This window comes from Stomoxys calcitrans, chromosome 3 (genome assembly GCF_963082655.1).
Source record: "Stomoxys calcitrans chromosome 3, idStoCalc2.1, whole genome shotgun sequence".
Classification (NCBI taxonomy): Eukaryota; Metazoa; Arthropoda; class Insecta; order Diptera; family Muscidae; genus Stomoxys; species Stomoxys calcitrans.
Genome location: NC_081554.1, coordinates 181471469 through 181485596, shown reverse-complemented (window position 1 = coordinate 181485596; position 14128 = coordinate 181471469). Strand labels below are relative to the sequence as shown.

The following is a 14128-nucleotide window of genomic DNA, read 5'->3' as shown; positions in this document are numbered from 1 at the left end:
TTCTAGACATTGCAAGGTCGACCTAAAATGTCATGGCGATCAAGAATAAATATACTTTGTGGGTTCTTAGACCAATGTTTCCATGTGTTACACACAGAATGACCATCCTATGGTTGGGGGTATTTAAAGACTCATTATTTTAAATGTTTCATTTATTTTTTTTATGGCACAAAGGTTTGCTGTATTGTACATTAACTTAATCAACATGGTAGTTTAACAATGATGTAGTTCTTGGTTCAAGGCAACTGCTCATTTCTGGATAACTTCAGCCCCATATTCAGTAATTTCCTCATCTTTTATTGAGAAATGCCTTCTCGCATTGCCTCCAAATAAGCTCCAGCCAACAGACCAAACAGCTGATAAGTAAACCAATCATCACCATTATCCAAGTCCAGAATAGATCATGCATCGTTATGGCTTTGGGACCCTTCTTCACTTGTATATCAAGAAGAGTCATTATTTTGAGCTTTAACATATCATAAAATGTGCTGGATACCCAGGCAGTTGTCATGCCCATATCATGAACTTGATTGATGAGTTGATTCAAGGCTTCCTTGTATGGCGAGTTCGGTGGTAAGGGTATTGCCCAGGGTAAGCCAGGAAATAGAGTTAGATTTTCAAAGGTGCAAAATGCCTTGTTGGTGTGGAACTGTTGTTGCTTCATTAGAAATTTCCAACGGCCCGATGGGGTGTAATAACTGTAGGTGGTATTAAGCTGTAGCTGCATATCTTCCACAAAGCTAAAGTTTTCCGTTGTTACAACTGAGCTCTTGTAATCGCCTATGAAGGGGGCCATGATATCGGCATCAGCCTTAAAGAGAAGAATCTTCAAAGAGGATTTCACAAGATCATCGATAGTTTCGATTTGCCTATGGCGGGGTGGTTGAGTAAAAAGGGTTTTGACAGTGGCCGAAAATTGGGTATTGATGTGCAGTCCCACTATAAACAATAAAAGATAGACCACTTTCAGACTGCGACTATGGGTGAGGCGGGCTTTGAAGGCTTGACCTAAAACTCCAGGAAATATTCTATTGCTGAAGCATAGATGAGTTAACTGCCATAAGCCATCAAAAGTATAATCGATCAATGAGTGCATCAGAGACAGTAGTATGGTGCTAACAAAGAGACAGCCCATGAAGTATTCATTCAATAGTATGGCATAGACCTCCTGTAGGCTAAGGGCTTGGGCACAAGGTACCATAAACATGCCCTGATCATAATCATAAACATCTGACCAGTCAAGCCATTCATCGCCTTCAGAGCTTGTATCCATTATCATGGGAATATCTATTAGATGAGTTTTCACCATATGCTCATGTATTACCGAATAGTGTGTGGGATTGCTAAGACTCAAAGGATGTGCCATTTGCAAGGAGGCATTATACTTTTGAGCAAACAGTAAAATCAATCTAACCACAAATCCATTGAGTTTTAGGTTACCCTCAATATCTTTGAAATAAAAAGATTTGAGATCGCTTTTATCCACATAGGTCAATAGGGTTTTGTTGTGCATATTTTTCCAGTGTTGCTGATAATATTGATTTGTATAGTTGTGATTCACATTATCTTCAATAAAAGTGTCCCAGTGATAATAAGGATAAGGTTTCAATAGGAAATATTCTGTAGCAGCAGTTTTCTCCTTGGATTTTTTGAAGTATAGCAGAACATTGGTCATATTGAAGCTTTGACAGGACAATAACAAATGTTGCTTGTATACATCTTCATCGCATACATCATAAGCAATACTGAGTATTCTTGTTTGGCGTATATAGTTCAGCATACCAGCTATAAGTTTCATTAGTTCAACATCAAAAGTGTAACTCATTACAATTATGGCCAAAATTTCTGTACTAAAATTTTTTTTCACAATAAAACTGTACTGTGCGTTGGTAATCAGCAAAAGTGGTATTTGAAATCGTTGAACTGCTTGCACTAGGGCTTGTGGAGCATCTTCCTCTTGGTGCACTAGAAGAATGGTGTTGATTATTTGCTCTTGCTCAATATCCTTCAACAATTTCAAGAAGAAATCCTTATGCTGGTTATAGGCAATCTGAATTGAAGAAGTTAGGATTGATTTTCCAAAGGTTTGGCTATAATCCACTGCTGCTATAGCAATATACATAGTCGTAAATATCAGATAAGTTGCCTTAACACTTGTGATGCTTCCATACATTATGCATTGAATTCCCAAATTTGGTAGATTTATTTCGATGAATTCGAGGTATGTGTAAATCTACGTAAAACGCTCTTTCAACTGAGTGCTTCAAAATTCGAAAGAACTTACTTTAGTTTGCTTTAAGTGGAGTGGCTGGCATGACCATTACTTTGTGTTTTCTTTATCAACTTAAAAGTAAACATAATTAAAGGAATTGCTTATGAACTGAATATTTATATATTTAGTAGAACATATTGAACAATATGAGAGTGAAGGTAGGTTAGGTTAGGTAAGAGTGGCAGTCCTTTACCGACTCGCTTAGACAATTTTAAGTCCATTGTGATACCACAGTAGCGACAGAACAAGGCTTCTGGCGGGAATCGAACCCATGACCCCCTGCACTGATAATCCAAGCAAGCTACCAACTCGGCTACCGGGGCGCCCAAAGGTAAGGTAGGGTGTGTCAATGGCAAACTCATGTAGCTGAATGCGATTAGTCCATATATTAAGATCTGAGTATGTAATGTAGGCTAACAGTTTCACTGTCCATAGGCATTTCAGTAGAGATGTAATAAAGAGTGTTCTTTTAAACGTTTGGTTTTCAAACTTCATTTTACCTATCTAGCAATAGCTGGATGAGTATTGGGAATAGGTTGAATTCTGTGCCTGCAAGTAGCCAGCCTAGTTTTACTCTTCAAGGGAGAAGGGCTAAATGGATTCGGAAGTCCAGGTAGATGAAAACCCATTCTCCCTTGAATCCCAGAAAATTGATTGCTCCCAGTGCTGTAGGTAAATTGGTTTACTCGGGCACTTGGCGATACCGTTTTAGCGATACAGTCACTTCCTGGAGGTGTAATAGATGAGACAGGTAAGAGCGTGCTAAGTTCGGCCGGGCCAAATCTTATATACTCTCCACCATGGATCGCATTTGTCGAATTCAATGCGCAGCATCTCTTTGTAGGCAAACAAAGAATATTGAATAAGAACTGTTATGCTATTGGAGTTATATCAAGTTATAGTCCGATTCGGATCATAAATGAATGCTGAACATTATAGAAGCCATATTTTAGTTCATTCGTATAAAAATTGCGCCTTGTAGGGGCTGAAGAATTAAAATCGGGATATCGGTTTATATGGGAGCTGTATCAAGCTATTGATCGATTCTAACCATATTACACACGTATGTTGAAGGTCAAAAGAGAAACCGTTGTACAAAACTTCTTCCAAATCGTATGAGAATTGCGCCCTCTAGAGGCTCAAAAAATCAAAACCCAAAATCGGTTTATATGGCAGCTATATCAATTTATTTACCGATTTGCACCATACTTAAAACAGTTATTGAGAAATATACCAAAAGAAATCACGCAAAATTTCAGCCAAATTGGACAAAAAATTGCACCCTCTAAAGGCTCAAGGAGATGCCAGAAAACCACTTGAAATTTTTCAGCCAAATCGCACAAAACTTGCGCCCTCTAGAGGCTCAAGAAGTCAAGATCCAAGATCGGTTTATATGACAGCTATACCAGATTATGAACCGATTTGAATCATACTGAAAGCAGTTGTTAGAAATGATACCAAAACACCACGTGCAAAAATTCATTCTAATCGGATAAGAATTGCGCCCTCTAGAGGCTCAAGAAGTCAAGACCCAAAATCGGTATATATGGCAGCTTTATCTGGTTATGAACCGATTGAAACCATACTAGACAAAAATGTTGGATATCATAACAAAACACGTCCTGCAAAATTTCATTCCAATCGGATAAGAATTGCGCCCTCTAGAGGCTCAAGAAGTCAAGATGCAAGATCGGTTTATATGACAGCTATATCAAAACGAAGACCGATTTGAACCATACTATTCGCAATTGTTAGAAATGGTACCAAAACACCACGTGCAAAATTTCAGTCAAATCGGATAAGAATTGCTCCCTCTAGAGGCTCAAGAAGTCAAGACCCAAGATCGGTTTATATGGCAGCTTTACCAAAACATGAACCAATTTGAACCATACTTAGCATAGTTGTTAGAAGCGATACCAAAACAACACATGCAAAATTTCAGCCAAATCGGACAAAAATTGCGCCCTCTAGAGTTTCAAGAAGTCATGACCCAAGATCGGTTTATATGGCAGCTTTACCAAAATATGAACCAATTTGAACCATACTTAGCATAGTTTTTAGAAGCGATACCAAAATACCACTTGCAAAATTTCAGCCAAATCGGATAAGAATTGCTCCCTCTAGAGGCTCAAGAAGTCAAGACTCAAGATCGGTAATATGGCAGCTATATCAAAACGTAGACCGATTTGTACCATACTTTGCGCAGTTGTTTGAAGCGATACTAAAACACCACGTGCAAAACTTCAGTCAAATCGGATGAGAATTGCGCCCTCTAGAGGCTCAAGAAGTCAAGACCCAAGATCCGTTTATATGGCAGCTATATCAAAACATAGACCGATTTAAACCATAATAAGTGCACTTATTGTAAGTAATACCAAAACACCACGTCCAAAATTTCAGTCAAATCGGACAAGTATTGGGCCTTGAGAGGCTCAAGAAGTCAAGACCCAAGATCGGTTTATATAGCAGCTATATCAAAACATAGACCGATTTGAACCATTCTTAGCACAGTTATTGGAAGTTATACTAAAACACCACATGCAAAACTCAGACGCATATTTCGAGGTGTTACAAACAGAATGACGAAATTAGTATATAAAAATATAAAAATGATTTGTTCCCCTTACCTGTTTATATATACTAATCTAGCCGTAACCGGATTGTAGTACCATATGGACAATGTGGGTATGGATTATACCCGGTTCCTTAAGGGGCCTAGCCACAAACCCAATTTTCAGACTGCCCGAATTTCTGTGAGAATTTTCATTGGGTTGGGGATTCGGATGGTGTTGGGACAAATTTGCCCGGACTCCGCACTTGGCATTACCGTTCCGGACTGGTTAAGCACCGAACCGGCTAGGTTCGTGTTTGCGAATCGTGAGTTGGATGTTACAAGTTCGATGTAATACTCGTTTTTATACCCACCACCATAGGATGGTGTTGGGACCAATTTGCCCGGCCTCCACACTTGGCACTACCGTTCCGGAATGGCTAAGCACCGAACCGGCTAGGTTTGTGTTTGCGAATCGTGAGTTGGATGTTACAAGTTCGATTTTATACTCGTTTTTATACCCACCACCATGGGATGGGGGTATACTCATCTAGTCATTCCGTTTGTAACACCTCGAAATATTGATCAAGGACCCCATAAGGATATATATACTCTTGATCGTCTCGACGTTTTGAGTCGATCACGTTAGCGGTCGAACGTGTAAAGCTAGCCGTATGAAATTTCGCACAGATACTTCATATTGATGTAGATCAGTGGGACTTGCAAATGGACCCCTCCCATATGAACCGATCTCCCGATTAGACTTCTTGAGCCCTTACAACCCACAATTTTTGTCCGAATTTGCTGAAATTTTTTGCATATAGTATCCCGTTGAGACTTCCAATAACTGTGCTAAGTACAATCCGAATCGGTCCGTAACCTGATATAGCTCCCATGTAAACCGATTTCGGCTAGTGGAACAAATGTTCTGTCATAGCCAATTGAAGTAAAGTAAAGCATTATCTTCCATTTTATGGTAAGCTCATTTTTGGCTATATTCGTACGTAAATAAGCAGAATTGTCGATTGTTGGTCAGCCAGAAGCACTGCAAGAGCTGCCAATGCATCCAGAAAAAGTCACAGTTTGTCGCGGTTTATGGGCTGGTGGCATCATTGGACCGTGCTTCTTAAAAAGCGATGTGAATCGTAACATAACTGTGAATGGTGAGCGCCCAAAATACAAGAGCTTGACTTGCATGACATATGATTTCAACAAGACTATAAAAATCGTGGTGACTATAAAAATCGTAAAAAAAATTTTTATACCCTCCACCATAGTATGGGGGTATACTAAATTCGTCATTCTGTTTGTACCTACTCGAAAAACGCACGATAACTTTCGAAGGAGTAAAGCTAGCCGCTTGAAATTTTGCACAAATACTTCATATCAGTGTAGGTCGGTTGGGATTGTAAATGGACCATATCGGTCCATGTTTTGATATAGCTGCCATATAAACCGATCTTGGGTCTTGACTTCTTGAGCCTCTAGAGGGCGCAATTCTTATCCAATTGGAATAAAATTTTGCACGACGTGTTTTGTTATAATATCCAACAACTGTGCCAATTATGATTCAAATCGGTCTATAACCTGATATAGCTGCCATAAAAACCGATCTTGGATCTTGACTTCTTGAGCCACTAGAGGGCGCAATTCTTATCCGATTTGGCTGAAATTTTGCACGTGGTGTTTTGGTATCACTTCCAATAACTGCGCTAAGTATGGTTCAAATAGGTCCATGTTTCGACATAGCTGTCATATAAACCGATCTTGGGTCTTGACTTCTTGAGCGATCTCGATCTCCCTATTTTAACTTCTTGAGTCCCCAAATTGAGCAATTCTTATACGAATTGGCTGACATTTTACACAGGTCTCCAACATATAATATAATTGTGGTCCGAACCCGACCATATCTTGATATTAGCAAATCTTTTCTTTTATCCTTTTGTTGCCTAAGTAGAGATGCCGGGAAAAGAACTCGACAAATGCGATCTATGGTGGAGGGTACATAAGATTCAACATGGCCTAACATAGCACGCTTTTACTTGTTTTTTATTTCATTTTCTTCATATCCTGTGATTATAATTTTTGATATTTTTTTTTTTTTTTTTGCTACAATACCCTTTTAATGCCTTCGCCAAACCAATTCCAAAAGAAACACAAGTCCACTGCTTAGCAAACCACTTGCCAGCAGCAACCAAATCCAATGCATGTCTGTGAAACTAAGCGGCTTCGTCTCGGGTCCCATTGCCATAGGCATTGTGGTCTTCTGTTGTAGCTTGAGAAAATCTGCAAATGTGCTTGCAGTCCATGCCTCCATTAGGCCAAAGTCATGCACCAAAGAGATGAGATAATTCAAGGCTTCCTTATACGGTGAATTGTGTTGCAGAGGTATAACCCAAGGAATATATGGAAATATAGTCAAATTTTCATGGGTGCAGAATACTTTTTTGCCCATGATATCCTGTTTGCGCATAATGGTTTTCCAGGAAACTAAGGAGCAATAATAGCAGTAGCTTAAATTCAGATTATTACGAAGTCCTTGCAAATAGGTCAAATTGTTTGTGGTCACAACAGAGTCCTTGCTAAGATTAATGTGTGGCATCAAGACACGGGCTTCTGATTCATAAAATAATAACTTTAAAGGTGATTGGCTGAGATCATCAAGGGTTCGAATTTCGGCATGAAAGCCAGGACTGGTAAAAACACTGCTTACTTCTGCCGAAAAGAAGGTATTAAAGTTAAGACCAGCTATGAAGAGTAGAAAATAAAGTATTTTCAAGCTATGCCTTTTGCTGCTGCGAGCCACAAACGATTGGCCCAATAGACCAGGAAATATGCGTTCACTAAAGAAAATTTGGCTTCTGGGGAAAATGTCATCATTTACATAATCTATCAGTGAGTGTATAAACGATAAAACAATGTTGCCCACAATAAGGTAACCCCAGAGATACTTATTCAAGAGTATGGCATCGTAGACCTCCGATAAGGTTCGTAATTGGGCGCAAGGTACCATTATAATGCCCTGATCGTATTCATAAACATCGGAGGAGTTTATCCAATGGTCGACATCAAAGCCTGAATTCGGCACCATAGGTATATCCAATAAATTTCTCTTTACCATAGTTCTCAAAATTTCTCCAAAATGCAGGGGCTGGGTCAAACTTAAAGGATAGGCCATTTGCAGTGATGCATTATAGCGCTCGGCAAAAAGCATCACAAGTCTGGCACAAATGCCATTTATTTTCAAGTTCCCTTTATCGTCTTTGAAGTATATGGCTCTGGTATTGCTTTGGTCGGCAAAGGTCAGCAGGGTTTTCTTGTGCATATTTCTCCAATGTTGAGGGTAATATAAGAACTTCTTTGTTCCTTGAACATAACCACTTGAATGCCAATGATATTGAGGATAGGGTTTGAGTATATAGAAATTTTCCTCGCCATTACCCTTTGAGTTGATGAAATATAAGAAATTCCTTGTGATATTGAAACTTTGGCAGGAGCTGAGAAGTTCTTGTTTAAACTTATGCTCCGTTTCCACATCAATGGCCATGGTGAGAATTCTGGTTTGACGCATATATTCCAAAATGTGGGCCATAGTTGCCATTATTCTTGGGTCAAAAGAAGCCATCATGAGTATAATCACTAAAATTTCCGCATTGAACTGTTGCTTGTAGATAAATGTGGCATTGGTAATAAGCATTTTAGGCACTGAAAACCGATGGATTGCCTGCGTTAGGTCCTGCGATGAAGTTGATGAATTTTCCAACAGCAACATTGTATCAAAACTATGCTCTTCAAAAATCTCCTGCAATAGTTTGTTAAAATCCTTGGGAATACTTCTTGTGGCCAGTAAGGGTATAGCAAAAAAGGCCAACCAGACGAACGGCAAGGTTTTAAAAGTCGATGACATTCTGTTGTCAACTTTTGGGAAGAATATTTGGAATAGAAACAGTCCAATGATGTAATTTTCCAATGCTTACGGCCACGGATTTTATGTTATGTAGCCGAAAATGACTTTCAATTGTTCTTTTTACTGAGATTTATTTTGTTAATTATAACTTCAGCATAACAATGCAATGGTAGGAGCATTGTATTATCACCAAAAAAATCTTTTGTGAACCAAAACATCTGGATTTTTCTTAGCTCATAACATGTATTTGGCTTCGACCTTTTGAGGACAAACAAGTAAAATCGTGCCAAGTTTGGCCGGGACGAATCTTATATACCCTCCATAACATTTATCAAGTTCTTTGGCCGGTTTTGAAGGATCTGAATTGCTCGCATATCAGCTTATGGACCGATTAATGTCACACTTAGTTTAAATTTTGGAAACCATAGTCGAAGTCATTGAGAAATATTTAAGCAAAATCGAATAAGTATTGCGCCCAACAGGCGCTCAAGAAGTTAGATTTTAGATAGATTTTAGATTTTAGATAGATTTTCATTGCAGCTACATATATAAGGTTATACATCGATTCAGACCATATTTGAAACGTATATTGGAAGTCATAGGATAGGTCGTTGGGGAAAATTTTGAGCCAAATCGGACAAGAACTGCCCTCTCTTGGGGCTTAAGAAGTGCAATCGGGAGATTTTTATGGAAGCTACCAGCTGAACCGGGCCCGCTCCGCTGCGCCTTTTTTACTTTATATGGAACAAAATTACCCTTTTAATATTTATTTTCGACAATTAAAGAGCTTTTAGTGAAATACCATGCTACGACAATAATATATGTATATCGCAAAAGTATAACAATAAAATGCTTTTATATGAATCCCATATGATCTTTATTGTTCTATGAATTCGCTCGCAGGGTTTAGGGTCATTATCGTTTGGGTATTAGATATACTCCATTATTAAAAGTCTTTATTACAGCTGGATATTGTCATGATGTCATGTCATAATGTAGGGGATGTTTTCGGGGGTGAGGTGGTCCCTTAGACACTTGGCCCTGAAAAAAATATCAGCATCGTGCTCTTATTTCAAATACCATTTATGAAACCCCATATGGCATTGGTGTAATGGGAGTTTATGGAATGAGGCGTCCTAAAACACTTGGTCACAAAATTTTTACTCTTTGGGTAGTGTTTTGGGAAAAGGGCGGTGCCCCAAATGCATAGTCCCACCCTTAGATATCCGATACGTATTGTACTCCCTACTTCCTTTATTAGAACCCCATATTGCGATGGTCAGTAAATAATTGTTGTTTGTGGGGTGTTTCAGGGAAGGGGTAGATCCCCAAAAAATAAGTCCCGATAGTGGGAATCAATTTCGTACTCTTCTCCCCAATACCTTTCATTTAAGTCCCACATTGAGGTGGTTGGTAAATATGCCCGATTTAGGGAGGTTTTGGGGAGCGGGCTAGTCCCCCAAACACTTAGCCCTGAAAATATATCAGCATCGTGCTCTTCTCTCAAATATAATTTATTTTAACCCCATATTGCCATTGGCCTCAAAATTGAATATCAAATTCGTTTTCCAATCTCAAATACCTTTCAATACCGGACATATTTGCTGCAAAAGTCAGCAAATATGTCCGGTGTGGGGTATATGCGCTTAAAACTATCAATATCGAGATCCACTCCCTTTAAGATTCAAAATTGTCACAGTGAGCAAATACGTCGTATTTGGGCGTTGTTATGGGGGTGGGACGTCCCCTAGGCAGTTGGTCCCGAATGCTGATATCAGATTCGTGGTCTTCTCCCAAATACCTTGCATTTGAGCCACATTTTTTCATAGCCGGCAAACATAAACGATTTCGGTGGTGTTTTGGGGTATAGGGCGGCCGTTCAGTGACTTGGCCCTGAAAATATATATCAGATTCGTGTTCTACTCTGAATTTCTTTTTATTACAGCCCCATATTGGAATGGTCAACAAAAACGTCCTATATCGGTGGAGTTATAGGATATCAGATTCGTGCTTTACTCCCAAAGCCCTTTCATTCGAGCCCCTTATTGCTATTGTAGCAAATTTTCCTCTTCGTGGGAAAATCCAACGAATCTGATATCCAACATTTGGATATCAGATTCGTATTCTACACTTAAATACCTTTTATTTGAGCCTCATATTGTCATGATCAGTAAATAATTCCTGTTTGGGGGTGTTTTGCGGAAAGGGTGCACCCCCAGAAACTTGGTCCCACATTCGGATACCAAAATCGTATTCTACTGGCAAATACTTCTCATTTGAGTCCCATATTGCTAAGGTCGGTGAATATACCCGATACAAGGGTATTTTTGGGGGTTCGGGTGGCCCCCCTTTCGTATCCTTAATATCTTTCCTTTGAGTACCATATTGTCGTGATTGGTCTAAATATATGTTTGGTAGGTTTAGTTAGGTAGGCCCCCTTAGGTATAAGGGGGCCCCCTTAGGTATCCCATCCGAAATTTTGAATACCAAATTTTTATTTTTAGGGTACTATATGAGAGCACACAAAATTTCGCTTAAACCGCACCACTCATCTCTGAGATCTAGCGTTTCTGAAAATAAGGGTAAGGGGAAGGGTCCGCTCCCCCTTCAGATATACAAAAAATTTAGTACCCTATTTTCACCACGGGATCATTATGCACCATCTGTGAAAATTTTAAGAAAATCGGTTCAGCCATTTCTGAGTCTATAAGGAGCACACAAACAAACACAAATTGATTTTTATATATAAGATGGAGTCTTTGACCAATATTTCGTTGTGGTACAAACGGAACAACGAAGTTAGTATACCCCATCCTATGGTGGAGGATATAACAAAGCAAACTATTTCATAAGCTTTATAACCTCAGAGGCGGTTATTATGACACTTTAGCTATGGTGAAGTTGGTTATATTTTTATTGGTATAGATAATAAGAAAACATAGATTTCTATAGTTACAAAATTTTTATGACCAGTAGAGAAATTGTGCCACATTGTATGAAAACTGATATTGAAAATAATCAGTGTACGTCGCCAACTAGCCAAATCCATTAAAGTCAATGTCTTGCTGCCCATGTGCGGTTTGTGTGAGGGTGGTTTATCCATTTGCAATATTTTATATATGTCTCCCAGACCTCTGGGTGAAAGTAAGCCTACCCATACGATAGGCTCAGTGGGACACCGTTACCAACAGACTAGGATTAGATACCCAAACCCCTGGCCTATCCTTATCCAAGGCTATTGGAAATGAGAGAGCTCTCATCGCTCTCAAATACAGCAAACTCACGACCTATCCTTATCCGAAGCCATCGGTAATGAGCGAGGTCTCATCGCTCTCACAAACAGCATTCGCCTCAATCCCTTGTTGCCGGAAAGCAAGTCCTAAAGATCCTATCAGTTATCATTCTCGTTGACTGATAGTTAGAGATCTTTTTAAGCCATCAGAAGTATTAACAAGTATCAGAAGTATTTACAGGTAAAAATGCATAAATTTCGGCCGAGCAGGACTTGGCCCACCCACCACCTTGGATATACGAGGGTTGCCTTTTATATTTCGGAGTTAGAGAACAAAAACAAATATTAAGCATCGAAAAAAGCTTTGTTGTTTTCAACATATTCCCCATTAAGATCTATACACTTTTGCATGCGTTTGAACCAATTGTCGAAGCACTTTTGCCACTCCGATTTGGGTATCTCCGAAACATGCATTCTGAACGCATCAACCGATTCTGCAGTTGTTGAAAATCGTTGCTGCCAAGTCAGAACTATACCATAGTGGAGAAAGGGGAAATGAAAGGGCAGACGATTTGGCGTTGAAGGCTAGAGGACTGCCGTCAATAAACTTGGTTAACCCGAAGCCTTTCGGGTCGACGCAATCCGAGTTAAGGGAGTGGGCGACGAGTGCTCATGCAACATTGTGGAACAGCGAAACGGTCGGTAGGACGGCGAAAATCCTATGGGGGGATCCAGATCGTGAGAAGACGAGGCTATTACCGAAAGGAAGTAAGAAGGAGGTCAGTATAGCTATTGTTATCATAACGGAACACATAGGACTACGAGCTCACTTATGTAAAATCGGTGTGGCAAGTGAACCATAAACGGCGGATGACTCATAAAATGTTTTGAGTGCTCAAAAATGCAGTTGTTTGAGCCGATGTGTGAGAGGTGTCGTGGTGAAGAGTGATGCGTCTTAGGCGGTAGAATTTCCTGATTTCTTGGAAGACAACGAGCAAACAAATGACTGTTCAGCGTTGTTCTAGTGGTACGATTGCGACATATCCAATTTTTCCGAAAAACAGGACATTTTTCCTTTGGAAGTGCTTTGTGCACGAGCAACTTTTATTGGATTTGTCTTATCTTGAAACACCCATAAAGTCGACTGCTATTTACTTTCGGACTCATAGGCGTAAATCCACGATTCATCACCTGCCACGATGTCATAGACGTGTTTCGTATTTTTGGAGCATTTCTTTCGACCAATCGACTAGAGCCGTTTTATACCCTCCACCATAGGAAGGGGGTATACTAATTTCGTCATTCTGTTTGTAACTCCTCGAAATATTCATCTAAGACCCCTTAAGGAATATATATTAGTGATAGTCATGACATTTTAAGTCGATCTAGCCATGTCCGTCCGTCTCTTAGTTTGCCCATCCGTCTATCTCCGCCCGTCTCACGCTAACTTTCGAAAGAGCAAAGCTAGCCGCTTGAAATTTTGCACAAATACTTCCTATTAGTGTAGGTCGGTTGGGATTGCAAATGGGCTATATCGGTCCATGCCTTGATATAGCTCCCATATAAACCGATCTGGGATCTTAACATCTTGAGCCACTGGTGGGCACAATTCTTATCCGATTTGGCTGAAATTTTGCACGAGGTGTTTTATTATGACTTCCAACAACTGTGCTGAGTATGGTTGAAATCGGTCGATAACCTGATATAGCTGTCATATAAACCTATCTGGGGTTTGACTTCATGAGCCTATAGAGGGCGCAATTCCTATTGGATTTGGCTGAAATTTTGCACGACGTGTTAAGTTACGACTAACAACAACAGCGCCAAGTATGGTCTAAATCGGTTCATAACCTGATATAGTTGCATTATAAACCGATCTTGAATCTTGACTTCTCAAGCCACTAGAGGGCGCAGTTCTTATCTGATTTGACTGAAATTTCGCATGAAGTGTTTTATTATAAATTCTAATAACTGTGTCAAATATTGATCAAATCGATCCATAACCTGATATAGCGGCCATATAAACCGATCTGGGATCTTGACTTCTTGAGCCTCCAGAGGGTGTATTTATTATCCGATTTGGCTGAAATTTTATACAACGGCTTCTATCATCTTCTATCATGATCTTCAACATACATGTCAAATATGGTCCGAATCGGTCCATAG

At 39.6% G+C, this 14128-nt stretch overlaps 2 protein-coding genes across 2 annotated transcripts; both read right to left on the bottom strand.

The window, feature by feature from the left end:
• Positions 1–289: 289 nt before the first annotated feature.
• Positions 290–2173, bottom strand: LOC131996231 (uncharacterized). The gene has a single exon (XM_059365719.1). It carries the CDS (start codon positions 2171–2173, stop codon positions 290–292), a length of 1884 nt encoding a protein of 627 aa, XP_059221702.1.
• A 4772-nt stretch (positions 2174–6945) lies between these two features.
• On the bottom strand, positions 6946–8730 carry LOC106087524 (uncharacterized). Its single transcript, XM_013252582.2, has one exon. The coding sequence runs from the start codon at positions 8728–8730 to the stop codon at positions 6946–6948; it is 1785 nt and encodes a 594-aa protein (XP_013108036.2).
• Positions 8731–14128: the final 5398 nt, after the last annotated feature.

Bases quoted from the DNA above. Each gene is read 5' to 3' on its own strand.
- LOC131996231 (XM_059365719.1), bottom strand. From the start codon at position 2,173: ATGTATGGAAGCATCACAAGTGTTAAGGCAACTTATCTGATATTTACG.
- LOC106087524 (XM_013252582.2), bottom strand. From the start codon at position 8,730: ATGTCATCGACTTTTAAAACCTTGCCGTTCGTCTGGTTGGCCTTTTTT.